General features: G+C 26.2%; 1 protein-coding gene across 5 annotated transcripts in view; it reads left to right on the top strand.

Moving 5' to 3' along the window:
* The first annotated feature begins 6,826 nt into the window (after window positions 1-6,826).
* LOC135930042 (regulating synaptic membrane exocytosis protein 2-like) overlaps window positions 6,827-14,262 on the top strand; it is a 49,776-nt gene continuing 42,340 nt past the window's right edge. For 3 of the 5 annotated variants that reach the window (XM_065466820.1, XM_065466819.1, XM_065466821.1), the window contains exon 1: window positions 6,828-7,013. In XM_065466820.1, the coding sequence (XP_065322892.1) occupies window positions 6,874-7,013 (140 nt within the window). In that variant the 5' untranslated portion in view covers window positions 6,828-6,873. Of the gene's footprint in view, window positions 7,014-14,262 lie in introns of all 5 variants that reach the window. The other 2 variants (XM_065466822.1, XM_065466818.1) reach the window with 2 other exon arrangements.

Here is a 14,262-nt window from a genome sequence, read left to right as displayed (position 1 = left end):
ATATAAAAATATTCGGTGTAGATGCCTAATAATTTTGGGTTGAATTGCATTTCTGCTTAAATGTATATTATTTGGTTTTGAACATTTTTTTTAATAAATATATTAAGTTAAAGATCCCGCAAGATTTTAATTTACATGTGACTTTTTTCGCATGAAAACTTATGTTAAATGATAATTTTTATCGATTCAAAATAAGTGTCCTAAAAATCAAAATTTATTTGCGCTTTAAAAGCTGATTTTTTTCGCGTCTATTGATGTATGAAGAATGTTTTATATTAGAAAGAATACTTTTAACGACTTTCAAATTTTATTAAATCATTATTTTTAAACATAAACTGACCCGAATTTTATAATCCTAAACCTCTTAGGCTAAAATTTCAAAAAAAAATTGTCCTAGGATGGGAATTTAACCCACGTCCTTTGAATATAAATTCCAAAGTGGATATCACTAAAAAATACAATTGAAGAATAATGTCTTTGTTATAATAACATGTGTTTTTCTAACAGAATTTAGTAATTTATAACTAAAACACTTAAGATTACAGTTTCTTTTAAAACAACATGATAATTCCGTGTTAGAAATAAAAATATTTATTTTATTATCTTATCAATAGTCAGCATGTTTATAAAATTTAGATAAATGCTTGCTTTCTAACAAAATGATAGGCAATAACCTTCAATCTTTTATTATAGGCTCGAAAGCTGTAAATCCTAAATATTACCAAGTCGAGATATTAACAACCTAATTTTCTAAACAATGACCGATTATTTTTTTTTAATGCAATAAAATTTTTTTTAAAATATATATTAAGTGGTGGAATCACCACGTTTCCTTTAAACTACTATATATTACACACCCCCCCCCTATCTTTTAGAACCGAACCACCAAGTTTGATCCAGGAAAAAATATGATTCTTTCTAGATTTAAATCAAGGGCTATAGAATTGGCTAGCCAAGCTCTTATTGAGTCAGATGAATAAATAAATACCAATTCGTTTAAAGCTGCCTTATGTTATAACTAACATTGACACCCAAAATTAAGGTGCATACATGACAAAAATACATTTTTTAATTTAAAGCAGAGGACTTAAACCCTCCTAAGGGGAATCTTATCGGTATAACCTTTATTTCCTTAATTTAGTCCCTGCACAAACTGAGCAAAATTAATAAAAGTCGCGATATAAGGTTCCACAAACGGCTGTTAACTCAATGTAATTTAGGTTTAACATATGTTTTAAAAGTGTGTTTATATTGACAGGCAAAATTATCTATTCCGATTTTATTTTGTGGCAGAGGCCATGTGTCTTATTATATTTTTATACATGCTCATTTTTGGACTATACAATATACATTATCTTTTTTCGATAATAATATAAATTAATATATAGGAAATAATAATTAAACTAATGGATTTTTATCTTTATATAATAAATCAGAAAATTACCTTTTCCTTTTATGCCAATTTTTCCCTGATAGAATAAATTTCGCAATAGTTTTTCTACTAGCAAATTTTCTGAAAATACTTCTTGTTTAGTTACCATGACTAACTGGCCCTGCACCATTTCTAATGTTAAACCACATTTAACACCTGACAAAAGTTTAATTATCAAATCAAGGATTTGTCCGAATAAAATTTCAAAATCTTCACTAAATATTTCATTAAAATCTGATGGATTCGACATTCCAAGCAATTAATTTGAAGCAAAACAAAATTTATGTGATGAAATTTCAAAAAAAATGTTTAAATAATGTTGTCATAGTTATACATCATAAACTATAATTTTTGAAATAAATTTTAATAAATGATAACAATTCTTAAAGATGGTGCAACCGTTTTCAATAGGTATGACTCGAAGATATTCAACGCCTGAAGGAATTTATAATTTCTTATAAACGACTATGGGAGCTTTGATTATTTGAGTAAGCTGTTATCGCCATTAACCCTATGCTATGTGAAATGGCTAAGCACCTTAAAATAAAATAGGCGAACTTTATTGTTTTATTGAACAAAATACATGATTTTTAAATACTTTTTTGATAAAAAACCCATCAATACATGAGGTCATATAATGATCAAATTTGGGTACATCGTATATTTTTATTATTTTTCACTTAAAATTTTCATAGGTTACATTTAATTACACGAATACTTTTTATTAAAAAACCTTCTTGCTCAATAATTTCTTTTAAATAAACGCTTTTCCCATAACTCGTTTTCTACAGCTTAAAAAATTAAACGGTTTTACCCATAGCTGCTTAACCCTAATAGTATCATCTATTATATAACTCTTTATTAATGCAATATATTTTATATATATTATATGCTTTTTAGATATTCATTTTAATATTATTAAATGTAACATATTTATATTTCTTATATATATATTTTTTCTTTTACATATTCAATTTAATAATCTTACAAATTGTATTATTTACTTGTTATCAATGTTTCGTGCAATCATTCAAATACTATTTATTATTATTTATTAAAGGGTATTCTGTAAACCAAATAGTATAATTCAAATTACATTCGAAATTATATTAAAACTCAAATAGTTAATGATGACACAATCTTATAGAAATAAGATATTAACATCTATCTTTCTCATGGAGTTTATTTTTATTTTTACCTTTAATAAAATTACAAAAGGCTTTTATTTTGTCACACTTAGGAATAGAATTTTCTTCCAATTTTTACTTTATTCTTACATAAAATTCCAAAGACATATCATGAGGTGATCTAATTATTAAAAATATTCCAAGAAAAACATTATATTTTAGGAAGGTTTCTACTTTTGCAATTCATCACAGGAGGAAGAAAAATCCATAAGTCAAATATATAAATAAATCAAAAATGAAAGCTAATGAATGTGAAAAAAATTTCACTATATTATGATTGCTAAATTATTTTAAAGCAAGTTTAACTGTGAAACTCAACCCCAAATTTGAATGTGTTAAAAGCAGACCAATACCATTTGCTTAGAGACTCCCAAATTAGAAACTGAACTAAGGTAACCATAATTTATTAGAGTGTTAGAAACACTAAAATTTTAGAAAATTATCTCTCCAATTATTTTACTTAAACTAAAAAAGAATGGATCCCTGCGAATTTGTGGCTGACCGACCATTATTCCGTTAGGGGTAGCCGGCCATATTTCAAAGCGAAGATTGCTAGATATATCGGTTAATTTAGGAGATATATTAATTACCGGGAAATCAATCGATACTCATAATTAAATTTTAAATCATTTTTTATTCAAAAAGATTGAATTCCTATGTCATACAAATTAGCAAATAATGTGAATCAGTTGCTGATTACAAAAGAAGCTTTACAAGACTAACTTATTTATGGTCGTTTACGCTATAGCGAATGCATAGTTATTAATTTATTAATTGCAGGTACTTCAATTATGGTGACATCATCATTGAAAGTGGTATGGTTGTTAACGCTATACGAATAAATTGTGAACTGATTTTTTTTTTAAAATATATATTATAATATTTATTTTATTATTCTTTAATAATTATTATGTTATTTGCAAATTAAATATAGTTACATCACTCGAAATACGATATGTGGAAATATAATGAACCATAGAATCTTTACTTTAATTTTAGCCTCATCAATAAAGTTATAACAGAATGAGTTTTGTAAAATGGTTTCAAAAGTAACGGTTATATATAATATATCAATTCGCAGGTATAAGCAAATATTTGGCATTAGAACATATGTAAAAAATACTGGCATTCTTAATTGACTCGGCACTACAGAAAGAGATGTGTATAATAGAAATAAGTTATATATAAAAACTATTTTTTGTCAACAATGCATCCTGGTAGGTTAGTTTCATTATGCATTTTTAGTATGAATGGCAATTGAATCATAAATTTCCTTTAGAAATTATTTCAATTTTTACAAAAGTCAGATTGCAACTAGAATTTAATATAAATTTATAATATTTTTACTATTAATAGGATGACTGGTTAATTTCGATTTTTTTTATAAAGCTTATTGTAGATATAAATTATTACTATAATATTTATGTGGTAATTAATATCATAAAAAGACGTAAAAAAATACAAGAAAAAATCTACACTACACAAAAATTGTAAAAAATAAATTATAAAAACATTAAACCACATAAAATATATTAAAAGTAAGCAAAAATATAAGAGAAAATAAAATAAAAATGCAAAAAGTATGTATAATATTGTAAACTGATAAGCAGAAGCTGAATATATAACAAGCACGCCAATTTTCTAAATGACGCAAATGACAAGCTATAAAAATCTAATTTGTTAGAAATTCTTTAAACAAATTCCCTTGCATTTCATTATAATTTTTTACATTGTACTGAAAAATTCAAAAGGCGCCCATGAATATACATATTATCTTTATGTGAATCCAAAAAATTCGAAATCTCAATTTTAAATTATTTAATGTCGCTTTTTAAAAATTTAAAAATTGTCTAATTTTATTAATGTATTCCAGCATGTTATAAGCTACCCTATGAATTTCAGACGCCACGTAACCTCATAAAAGCACAAAAGTTATTAGCGAAATTCTATATTTTACATTGGAATCCTCCATGTGCTGGAATATCTTATAATCGATAAGTTTTATCTCGGACAATGATTATAAATTGAGATCCAGAAATAGGTATAATATTATTATATAATTCCAACTTAATGATTTTCATTAAAAAAAATAATTTTAGATCAATGTCAAAAGTTTTTGTTCCGAATGCATTAAAACAATATAGTCATAAATTTTTATTTAGTAAAATTTTTATACAAAAATAAATATTGTAAACATCCTTTTTTTAAAATATACTCATCCTTTAACAAAATCAATCATATAAACCTCAACCTCATTCTATTTGATCGATAGTTTAAATTTTTTATCAGGGAAGAAAAATTATTTGTAAATACGTTTGAACATAGCTTAATGCCAAAAGAGATAGCAAATTATAGAATTATAATCTCTAATAGCCTTTTGAGAATACGCACAAATCAGATCGAATTTCGTAAATAATGCATTAAAATGTAACTGATCCAACAAAGAATATTGTATATTTGTATCTTAATGTATTCTACAACTTTCGACGTGATTTAATAATATTTTATATCGATACCCAATTTAGAAAAACATTTATCGCCACTTTAAAGTTACATGAATTCATTTTCAGAAATATAATGATATTTAAAAAATGGTCCTTTTACAGTCACATTACTATTAAAAAGGTCATGAAGTTTTTTTAAATAAAGAAAGTCAGTATGTCTACAGAAAATAATTCTATGTAACTCTAAAAAATGCTCAACATTGAGGGTCTTTTTTCCTTAAAATATCGTTCGGCATTAATTAAATCGGGAATAAGAAAAAATTAGTTTTCACATTTTTTAGATAAGCTTACATAATAATAACTAGGCGTGAATAATTTGGTCCAGATTTCCTTATTAATTTATGTAATTATCCGGATGTTCTATCTTCCACCCGTCGATATCGAAGCACGGAAATTATTAACTGTTAATACCATTTACATCCCCTATTCTGTAAATTGAAAGTAAAGACATAATATAATCTGATGTCTCTTCAAATCTAATAAATTGAGCACTTTTATCTTTAGTTATTTTCATATAAATTATTTTTATAATTACATCACGATCAGAGTTGCCAAATAGTAATGATTCTCATGATTTCATGCCAAATTTTTTACCCAATCATGTTTTCTCACATTTTATGTTTTTCTCACGTCTTATGAGCAAATCAAAATAATTACACTTTTTTTCATGTTTTTAAATTTTCTCAAGATATTTTTAAAAGCAAATATAAAGTTTTAAATTTAAATTTAAGAGGCATATTTAGGCTTAGTCATTAACGTTAGCCCTTTATTAAACAATATAAATTTACAACTACATGAAGATTCTCTCAACAAAAAACTTAAGAATTCTTTAAGTTTAAAAATTCAAAATTACGGAAGAATTTATAAAAACATTTTACAACGTAATAATGATGAAGGAAAGATTTTGAATTTCAAAAATGTATAAAGGATGTTTGTAAAAATATTGTAGAATTACACAGAAATACGGTATGATGTTAAACATAATATAGGGAGACATATTAGCTCTATAAGTTATGTTATGAGTCGGCCAAATAGTTCTGACATGGCAAATAGGCAAATTTATATTAAGAGAATGAAATAAGATATGTAAAGTCGCAATGATGAATACCTCGAAAAATGATGCGAGAAAAATATATAAAAAAATCTGAAGGAAAGCAATAAAATTGAGAGAGAGAGGCTCAAATTATTAATATGCGAATAATAATTTTTAATTTTGGATCACCAAATCGAGAGATCATATGGAATATATAAGAAAATATTATATCGCGGCATAATTAATTTAATGATAATTTAAAAACTCCGTTTAATATGAACGGTTTTTATTTTTTTTTAAAAATAATGAACTCTGATACAAAAACAGAATAACTCCAAATTTAACGAAAATAAAACTAAATATTGGCAAATTTTAACATATATGTCAAGTCTTAATTCGATAAAAATATGTATAATAGCGCGTTGGAATTGAAAGTAAAAGCGAATACACAATACCTCCTGTAAGAAGTCTGTGAATTAATATACTAAAATAGAAAAATAATAAATATGTAGCCAAGAAATCACGATCAAAGATGAGAAACAGCTCAGTATGAGATGTTTCTAGTTATCATTTAAAAAAAATGTGTTAACTGTATTGTACATATATTATCAGTGGATATTAAATAATTTTTTCACATATGATATTAAAATTTTAAATCGATTTTTTTTTGACGATTTTGGATTTATGCAATGAATATTTGAGTATTTATGTAAGAAAATGTTAAAAATGATGTCGGGAATGCCCATAAATCTAACATTACCTGATCTAAGTCATTTAACAGATGAAGAGAAAAAAATAATCCAGAATGTTATTCAAAGACAAAAAATAGAAGAGGAAAAAGAGACAAAAATTAGGAAGTAATTCATATTTTGAATGCATACTTTTATAATATTACATTTTCTATGTTGTTATTTATTGATTATCTATTTTAAAAAAGTAGACCAAAATATATTTTGGATAACCCTAAAACCTTTTATTTTCCCATATTTTTATAGACATTGATTTATAGATTTAGTTATATCTATTTATTGTTAACTAGAAAAAAAAATTAGTGCATTATCAATCATATATTATTTGTTGTAGTGGTAAGTTAAACATGTAAAATGTTTATTTTAGAAATTCCAGTTACCTATTATACAAAATTTTTGACTAAAAATATAGATAATATATTCCCCTCTAGATTCTATTAATGTACCCTAACCATGGGGGGGGGGGGTGTAAATTCAATTTCATTAATGAATCTTGTTGCCTCAGGGATGTGATATATCTTTTTATTCAAATCAAATTATTTTATGTTTTGAACATTGTGGAAGAGGGGGGGGGGTGTTTCAGTGTTATTATCTTAGGAGTATCTGGGATGAGGTTCAGGGATAATAAAAGTGAAAGCAACAATAATTTTGCTGCTATAGATAAGGCTCTAAATCCTATTGCATTATTTGAAAAATTAAAATGACAAAATATTTATTACATCTCTACATAGTTATTTAAATGTCCTTAAAATTTAAGTTTAATAAATTTTATTCCAACACAGTGTTCCCATAATATTTGACTTTCCAAATAATCTTTTAAGAGTGTTTTAGTGCAATTCAACCTTATATTTTTAATAACCGGAAAACATTTATTGATAGATTTTAATAGATGTAAGTAAAACTGTTTAAGATGAAGATAGTAGTTATTTTTTTTGATATAAATCAAACCAAACTTTTCTCCTCATAAATTAGTTAGTTGATATTTTTCTAATCATGTTTCTAAAGATAATTTTACATATTATCTGGATGAAGTTATAACAATTGGAATTTATATTGATTTCATCATTAAAACAAGTTGTAAGCAATGAAATTAGTACATACCTCCTTCCATAGTTATGTGGCTAGTTGAAGGCCATGCCCCGGGCTTTGATATGGAAAGGATGGAAATCTAATGACTGTCCTAGGTGACCATTCTGATAAAACACTTGTCCAAGAAAATCTGACCGCAAAATCGATCTTTATATGGCTTAATTCTTGTATTCTATAAAAAAAATTGATTGCACGAAATGATTTGCTCCAAATAATTCTGGCCTCTAGATTTATTTTAGTATGGTTTCGGTTCATGACGGATAGTGTTGTTAAATGACTATTTGAACCGATTTTCCAAAAGGCTAACTCAAGATTTTAGCCAGAAAAATAATATTGGCTAAGCCTTGAGATTTCGCTAATAGATGTCCAAACCTTTGTGCCATCTATGAGCTAAATCTTTAGGCATGAATTATATATATATATATTTTATATAAAATATTGAGTTAGCCGTTTAACAACATTAGTGAGAGATAGGCCCGATTGTCACCGGTTACTGTTCATGTTTGGATCTCCTATTTATGGATTCAATTTCGGAGTGGAAAAATATACATTTTTGATTTATATGGTATATAATAATCTTAAACAAATTTTTTAGTTTCATTCTCACTCAATTACGATTAACCATTAAAATATATTATATATTTTTTTTATTAAACTTAAAAATTTCCCCTCCAATAATTTTATTAATAAATTAGTATTCCCTGTCAAATCATGTCTGGCTGGCTGGTTTTTTTACAATTATACAAAATATTAGACTTAATTTATTATAAATTTTTTAAATATAATATTAGAAAAATGCGACGAATTTTTTTTTTTTTATTAAATGATAAATCCGCAATCGATTTTTGAACGCAATACTGTAAGAGAACCATAAATTATATTTTTTTAAAAAACAAGACTTTTTTCTTAAAAAAAAAATCATTTAATTTCGATTTGTTTTTGAACTTGAATATATTTATATATTAATCATATAAATATATTCAATCCTATTACGTTATAATCCCCAATCTTTTCTCCATTAATTCTTTTCATTTCAATTTCCTTTTTATCTCTTTCTCTTCTTTTTTTAGTTCTTATTTTCTCGTGGCCTTTAACGAAAAGCTTTCATTTCCATTTATCATTTAGAATAACGTCTTATACTATTTTCTATTATTATATATTATTTATATATTTGAAATTTTATCTAAGTTTAAAGTGGATTTTTTTTTATTATTTTACCTTTTTTAAGTGTGGCGATAAAATAATTTTTATTTTACTTTTATTATAAGGTTGTGTCTTAAATATAAAAAATTATATAAATAAATAAATTTATTAATTTTGAAGAAAAAAATAAAATAACATAAGCTATATTTTTATTTTAATGTAAAAAATATAATAGTTTTCTAAATTATTTTTCGCTCATTTACAAATATTAAATTTAAAAAAACTAGTAAGTAAAAGTATTTAATTTGGCGACATTGTTATTAACGTAATTTTTTCTCTTTTTTTGTTTTTTTGATGTTTTTTTCTATTTTCTTTATTTTATTTACAAAACTTTAATAAAAATAATAATGGAAGATTTAAGACATGTTTCAAAGTTTTATTAATTTGAGAAAATTTATAAATTTTGAGGTTTTTTTTCCATATATTTAGGACACTGGCAAAAAAAAATATATACATGGCTTAGATATTTTCACTTTATTATTTATTTATTTCTCGGTTTTTTTCATTTATTTTTCTCATTTTCTAATTCTTTTTTCTTCCATTCATTTCTTTTAAACTTTTTTTTATAAAAATTATTTTAAATTTCCGAAATGGTTCTAAGCATAAGCAGATAACAATGAGACTGACGTCATTCATTAAAATACATTGTGAAGTTTCCCCTTATTCAGTTGGGCACACGCCATTTTTGTTTCTATTGAATTTTTATAAATACATAATTTTCATATAATTTTTATTCAAAATTTACACTGAAACCAAAAATGGCGTTTTACCAGCTGATTTATATATTTATGCACATGTAAATAAAATGAATTACCAGTCTAGATAGTATTATCATGTTATTAGCAAGAGATTCGCTGCTACAGATATTTAGATAATTAAATTTATCTAAACTTTTTTATTTGGTATGTATCGGGCGATACTTCTAATTTAAACCTATATTAAAGACAAAGAAAGATAACTTTGTTAATAAAAAATTTTTGCGGAATTAACTTTATTATGAAAATTAACCAAGATTTTGAAAAAAAACTTTATTTCCTAAAATTTTGAGCAAAAATATCTTTGAAAATCACAAAATTCAATTTTTTTTATTTCTAAATTAAAATTTATTTAATTTTTTTTAAAAAAAAATTTGTGATTTCCTCATGAAGATATTTTATTCAAAAACACTAAAAACAGTTTTTCTTTAGAAAAAAAACGAATTACGCTAGTTTTGTGGTTGCTTCTCCGATATCAAGTCTTTACTTGCATTAGTTTATTTTTATTATTATTTTTTGATTGCTTAAGAATTATCGTCCTTTGATTTTTTTGCGGACATTTTTCTTCGCATTCTTCCTCCATCTATCATCATTAACTTTACATGAATTCCATCTTTTTATATATATATATATCTTTATTGCCTTTATTGCGCATGTGACAAAGAAGGGGAAACGTAATTAAGTCATTTTGTCATTTACGTATTTGTATTTATTAATACTTAAATAAAATAGACACATCGGTCTAATTAATTATTCATTATTAATTTCTTTAAAAAAATCGATTTTTCTAACTTAGCTCTAAATTGTTAAAGGGGGAACGGAAGAAAGAAATAAAAATGCGCGCGAAACCATTTTGTTTATCCGGATCGGGGATCTTTACAGCCCGAAGCTCTAAATTCCGATTAATTTCGGATGCAAAATATTTTTTTTGGCTCGGGTCCGGCCAAAAATTTGATGATAGCCGGCAACTCAAAGAATGTTTTATCTGAGGGAATTTTTTTTTTTAATTGGATGAAATATAAGCTAAAAATTTTTTTAAAAATAAAAAAAATTGAAGTAAGGAGTAGGATTGAGGGCTAGGGAGATGTGGGTTGAAATTTTTAAAAGTGTAATTTTTTTTTGTCACATTACCCATCAAATTTGACATGTCATGTGATTATCAATAAACACATGCTAAATAAGAATCAGCTGTTTTTTCTTATTATGGGACACCTCCCCCACATCGACTCCCACCATCCTTAGTTGAAATATATTTGACATGGAAAAAATATAAAGCGTGAAAATCGACCCGTCAATTGAGTTGAAGGCCGAACCTATCTAACCGACAAGCCCGAATACATTTTTTTTTGTAGCAACGACTGCAAGTGTGGATGTTGGTTTTTTTAAAAATGTTTTTAGCCCAACCTTTTTTTTCTTTAAAATAATATGACTTAATAAATTATTGGATCCTTAAATCTATATAAATAATATGATGAATAGATGAAATGCTATGAGCATTAAGTGAGCAGTTTATTAATCCTTGTTTATTCAAAAAATCGGGCTGCGCGAAGGCCCTGACAGATGTGAAAGCCTTTAAAAATAAGGCTTCGGGTATCAGGTTTGTTTCTAAATTACTATCCGGTGAATACCTATAGTTATTTTAAAATATTTTGCTTAATAGAACTAAAAGCGATTGTATATATACTCCATTGATTTTTTTTTACAATAGTGAACTTTGTGGGTGACTTTAAAATATATATTTATTTTTAAATTGATGAAAATGAGGATAATAACTGGTTATTTTTTTTGTATGTCAAGTTAAAATATTATGAATATCATAGGATGAAAGACAGTTATATATTTTATTGTATACTCTATCTATGGTCATCCAATTTAATTTAATTTAATTTTTTTATTTTATTTTTTTATCATAAATGTTTCATAAAAATTTAATCCATAATCATACAGTTGAATGATCCATAATTCAATTTCTAAATTTCCATAATAAAATCTTCGATATAAAAAAACAAACAAACTCCAATCAAAGCGATTTACGCAAGCATACAAGCGCGGATTATATACCTTGATTCCAGGAGATTAGGATCATGCCATTGGGTCTGGTTTGGTTGTCAGGGCTGTGGCTAGAGGATTTCAGGGTGGAAGGAATATTTGTGGATCTCAACACTATTGGTGATAAAATTGATGAGACAGTGCTTAGGTACTTTTGAAAAGGGACAATGGAAGATGGTGGCCTAGGCTATCGTTATTAATATCACAGAGGAGTATAGTTGGGTGATGAATGTATTTTTAGCTGATTCCGCCAATTTTTAGCTGGCTCTATTTCTATACTTAATTTGTGGGTAAATTGTGAGGGATGTTAAACTTTTCCCAAATGCATTGTAAGGGCAGTATGCCATTTACGTATAACGGTAACATATATTTAACAATGTCTGAGTCTTACTGTGTTTCATCCTGCTATCATTCCAGCTTTCCAGTTCACAATAAATGGTTTACATCAATGTTTTGAACATGCGTACCTTTTAAGGAAGTAACGATTTGCGAAGACCCGTATTTTTATAAACCAGTGTTACTTTAAGCTTGAAGTAATCACCTTTCTTTTTTCCTCCGTCATGCTTCCCCCATTATTAATAGTCACTATCAGATATTTTTAGGGATAATAATTTTATATCTGATTTCCCCTTTTGCACGGTAAAAACTGATGTCATCATTTTAGTATAATTAATTATATTGGATAATGCACTATATACAGACGTTCTCCCAAAAGCTTGGTTAAGTGTAAGATACGGGTGGAGAAGGTCCTGTCCCTCAATCGCTGCAACTGTTTAAAAATCACAAGGCTCCTGGTTAAGATAGGGTATTGGGAGAATTACTTAAGGCTGACCCATAAAGTTTTCACGTATACCATTGACCTGATCTTACTATTAAAGTTATGGATACTAAATAGGATAAAACCCCGTGATTGATTTTATCTTGATAACGCCGTTTATTTTAAGTAAGGAAGGACATAATACAAATGAAGCTAATACGACGTTGTAGCAGACGCGTAGCCAGGAATATTCTACGAGGGGGGAGGGTGATTTTTTTAAATATTGGAATGCTCATTTTTGAGCATTAAAAATTTATTTGAACTAATATCAATGACGACATATAATAATACCTAGACCGACGATGCATTCATAATAATGAATTTGAAGGCATCGTTGAATGCAGATCAGCTGGACTCGCCATTTTGGTAAACCATATAGCAATTATTCTCTTGTTAAAAATTACTATTAAATTGATAACTTGCTCCCTATCTCGATGATCAGGCAATTCTTTAATAAAGTTTGCGCCACACATAGGAATAAATTGGCCTCTCGTTTAAAAATTTTAATATTGATATGGGTATTCAAAATGGCGTCCCCATCTGTTTTCAATGATGTACACTTTTTAATGAATGCATCTTCAGTCTAGGTATTATTATATGCCATTGACTAATAAAAAATTTATTTTAGAACCAATCATTTTTAAAAATATGATAATTTCGAACACAAAGTTATGAAATATTGGAAAATACAAATTATTAAGATAGAATATAATACGTTTTTAAAAAATATTAATAAACCGATGTAAATCACAGTAAAATATATAATTAAACATTTTATATAATTAATTTAAGAAGTTAATCAAAATATTGTCTATAAAATGAAAATTTAATCTTCATTGTTTTTTTAAATAATTTGTTTTGTGTTGGGGATAAGATCTCAAAGAGTAAACCTATTTTATTCAATCAATTTTAATATGTGTCATACTTTTGATATAGGCTCTTATTATCTGTAATAATGGAAAGGTTCTCTCATTTGTGCTTGTACTAATTGGTATCATTTGCAAAAATATACAGTTTAATATGTTTGAAAAACTTGTAGAATTAATATATTAAGGTATGCTCCACTGTATTTCTTGGAGGATTATCTACAAAAAATAAATATTTCATACCTATAACCACTGAAATTAATTGGCCTTCAGATACATTTATATCCTCTGAAACTGAATATAAATTTGCGGAATATTTAATTTTTCAATATCAAGATTTAATATATCCTCAGATCAGAGGAAGTTAAGAGTTACAGTATTTCTAAATTTGGGTAGAGCCATTTGATAAATCACAAATCGTTCATTGATTTGATTCAAAATTAAAAGTGGAATAAAAACGGTTATTTTATAGTGATCCTCAATTAAGTCCACTTTAATAGCGGATGAAATTCGAGGCTTTTGAATCTCAAAGTCATACAATTTCGCGTTCACCTCAACAATCACATAAATCTCGACAA

Source organism: Gordionus sp. m RMFG-2023, chromosome 5, assembly GCF_954871325.1.
Source record: "Gordionus sp. m RMFG-2023 chromosome 5, tfGorSpeb1-WG-v2, whole genome shotgun sequence".
Taxonomy (NCBI): domain Eukaryota; kingdom Metazoa; phylum Nematomorpha; class Gordioida; order Chordodea; family Parachordodidae; genus Gordionus; species Gordionus sp. m RMFG-2023.
This window is presented reverse-complemented; position numbering and strand designations above follow the sequence as displayed.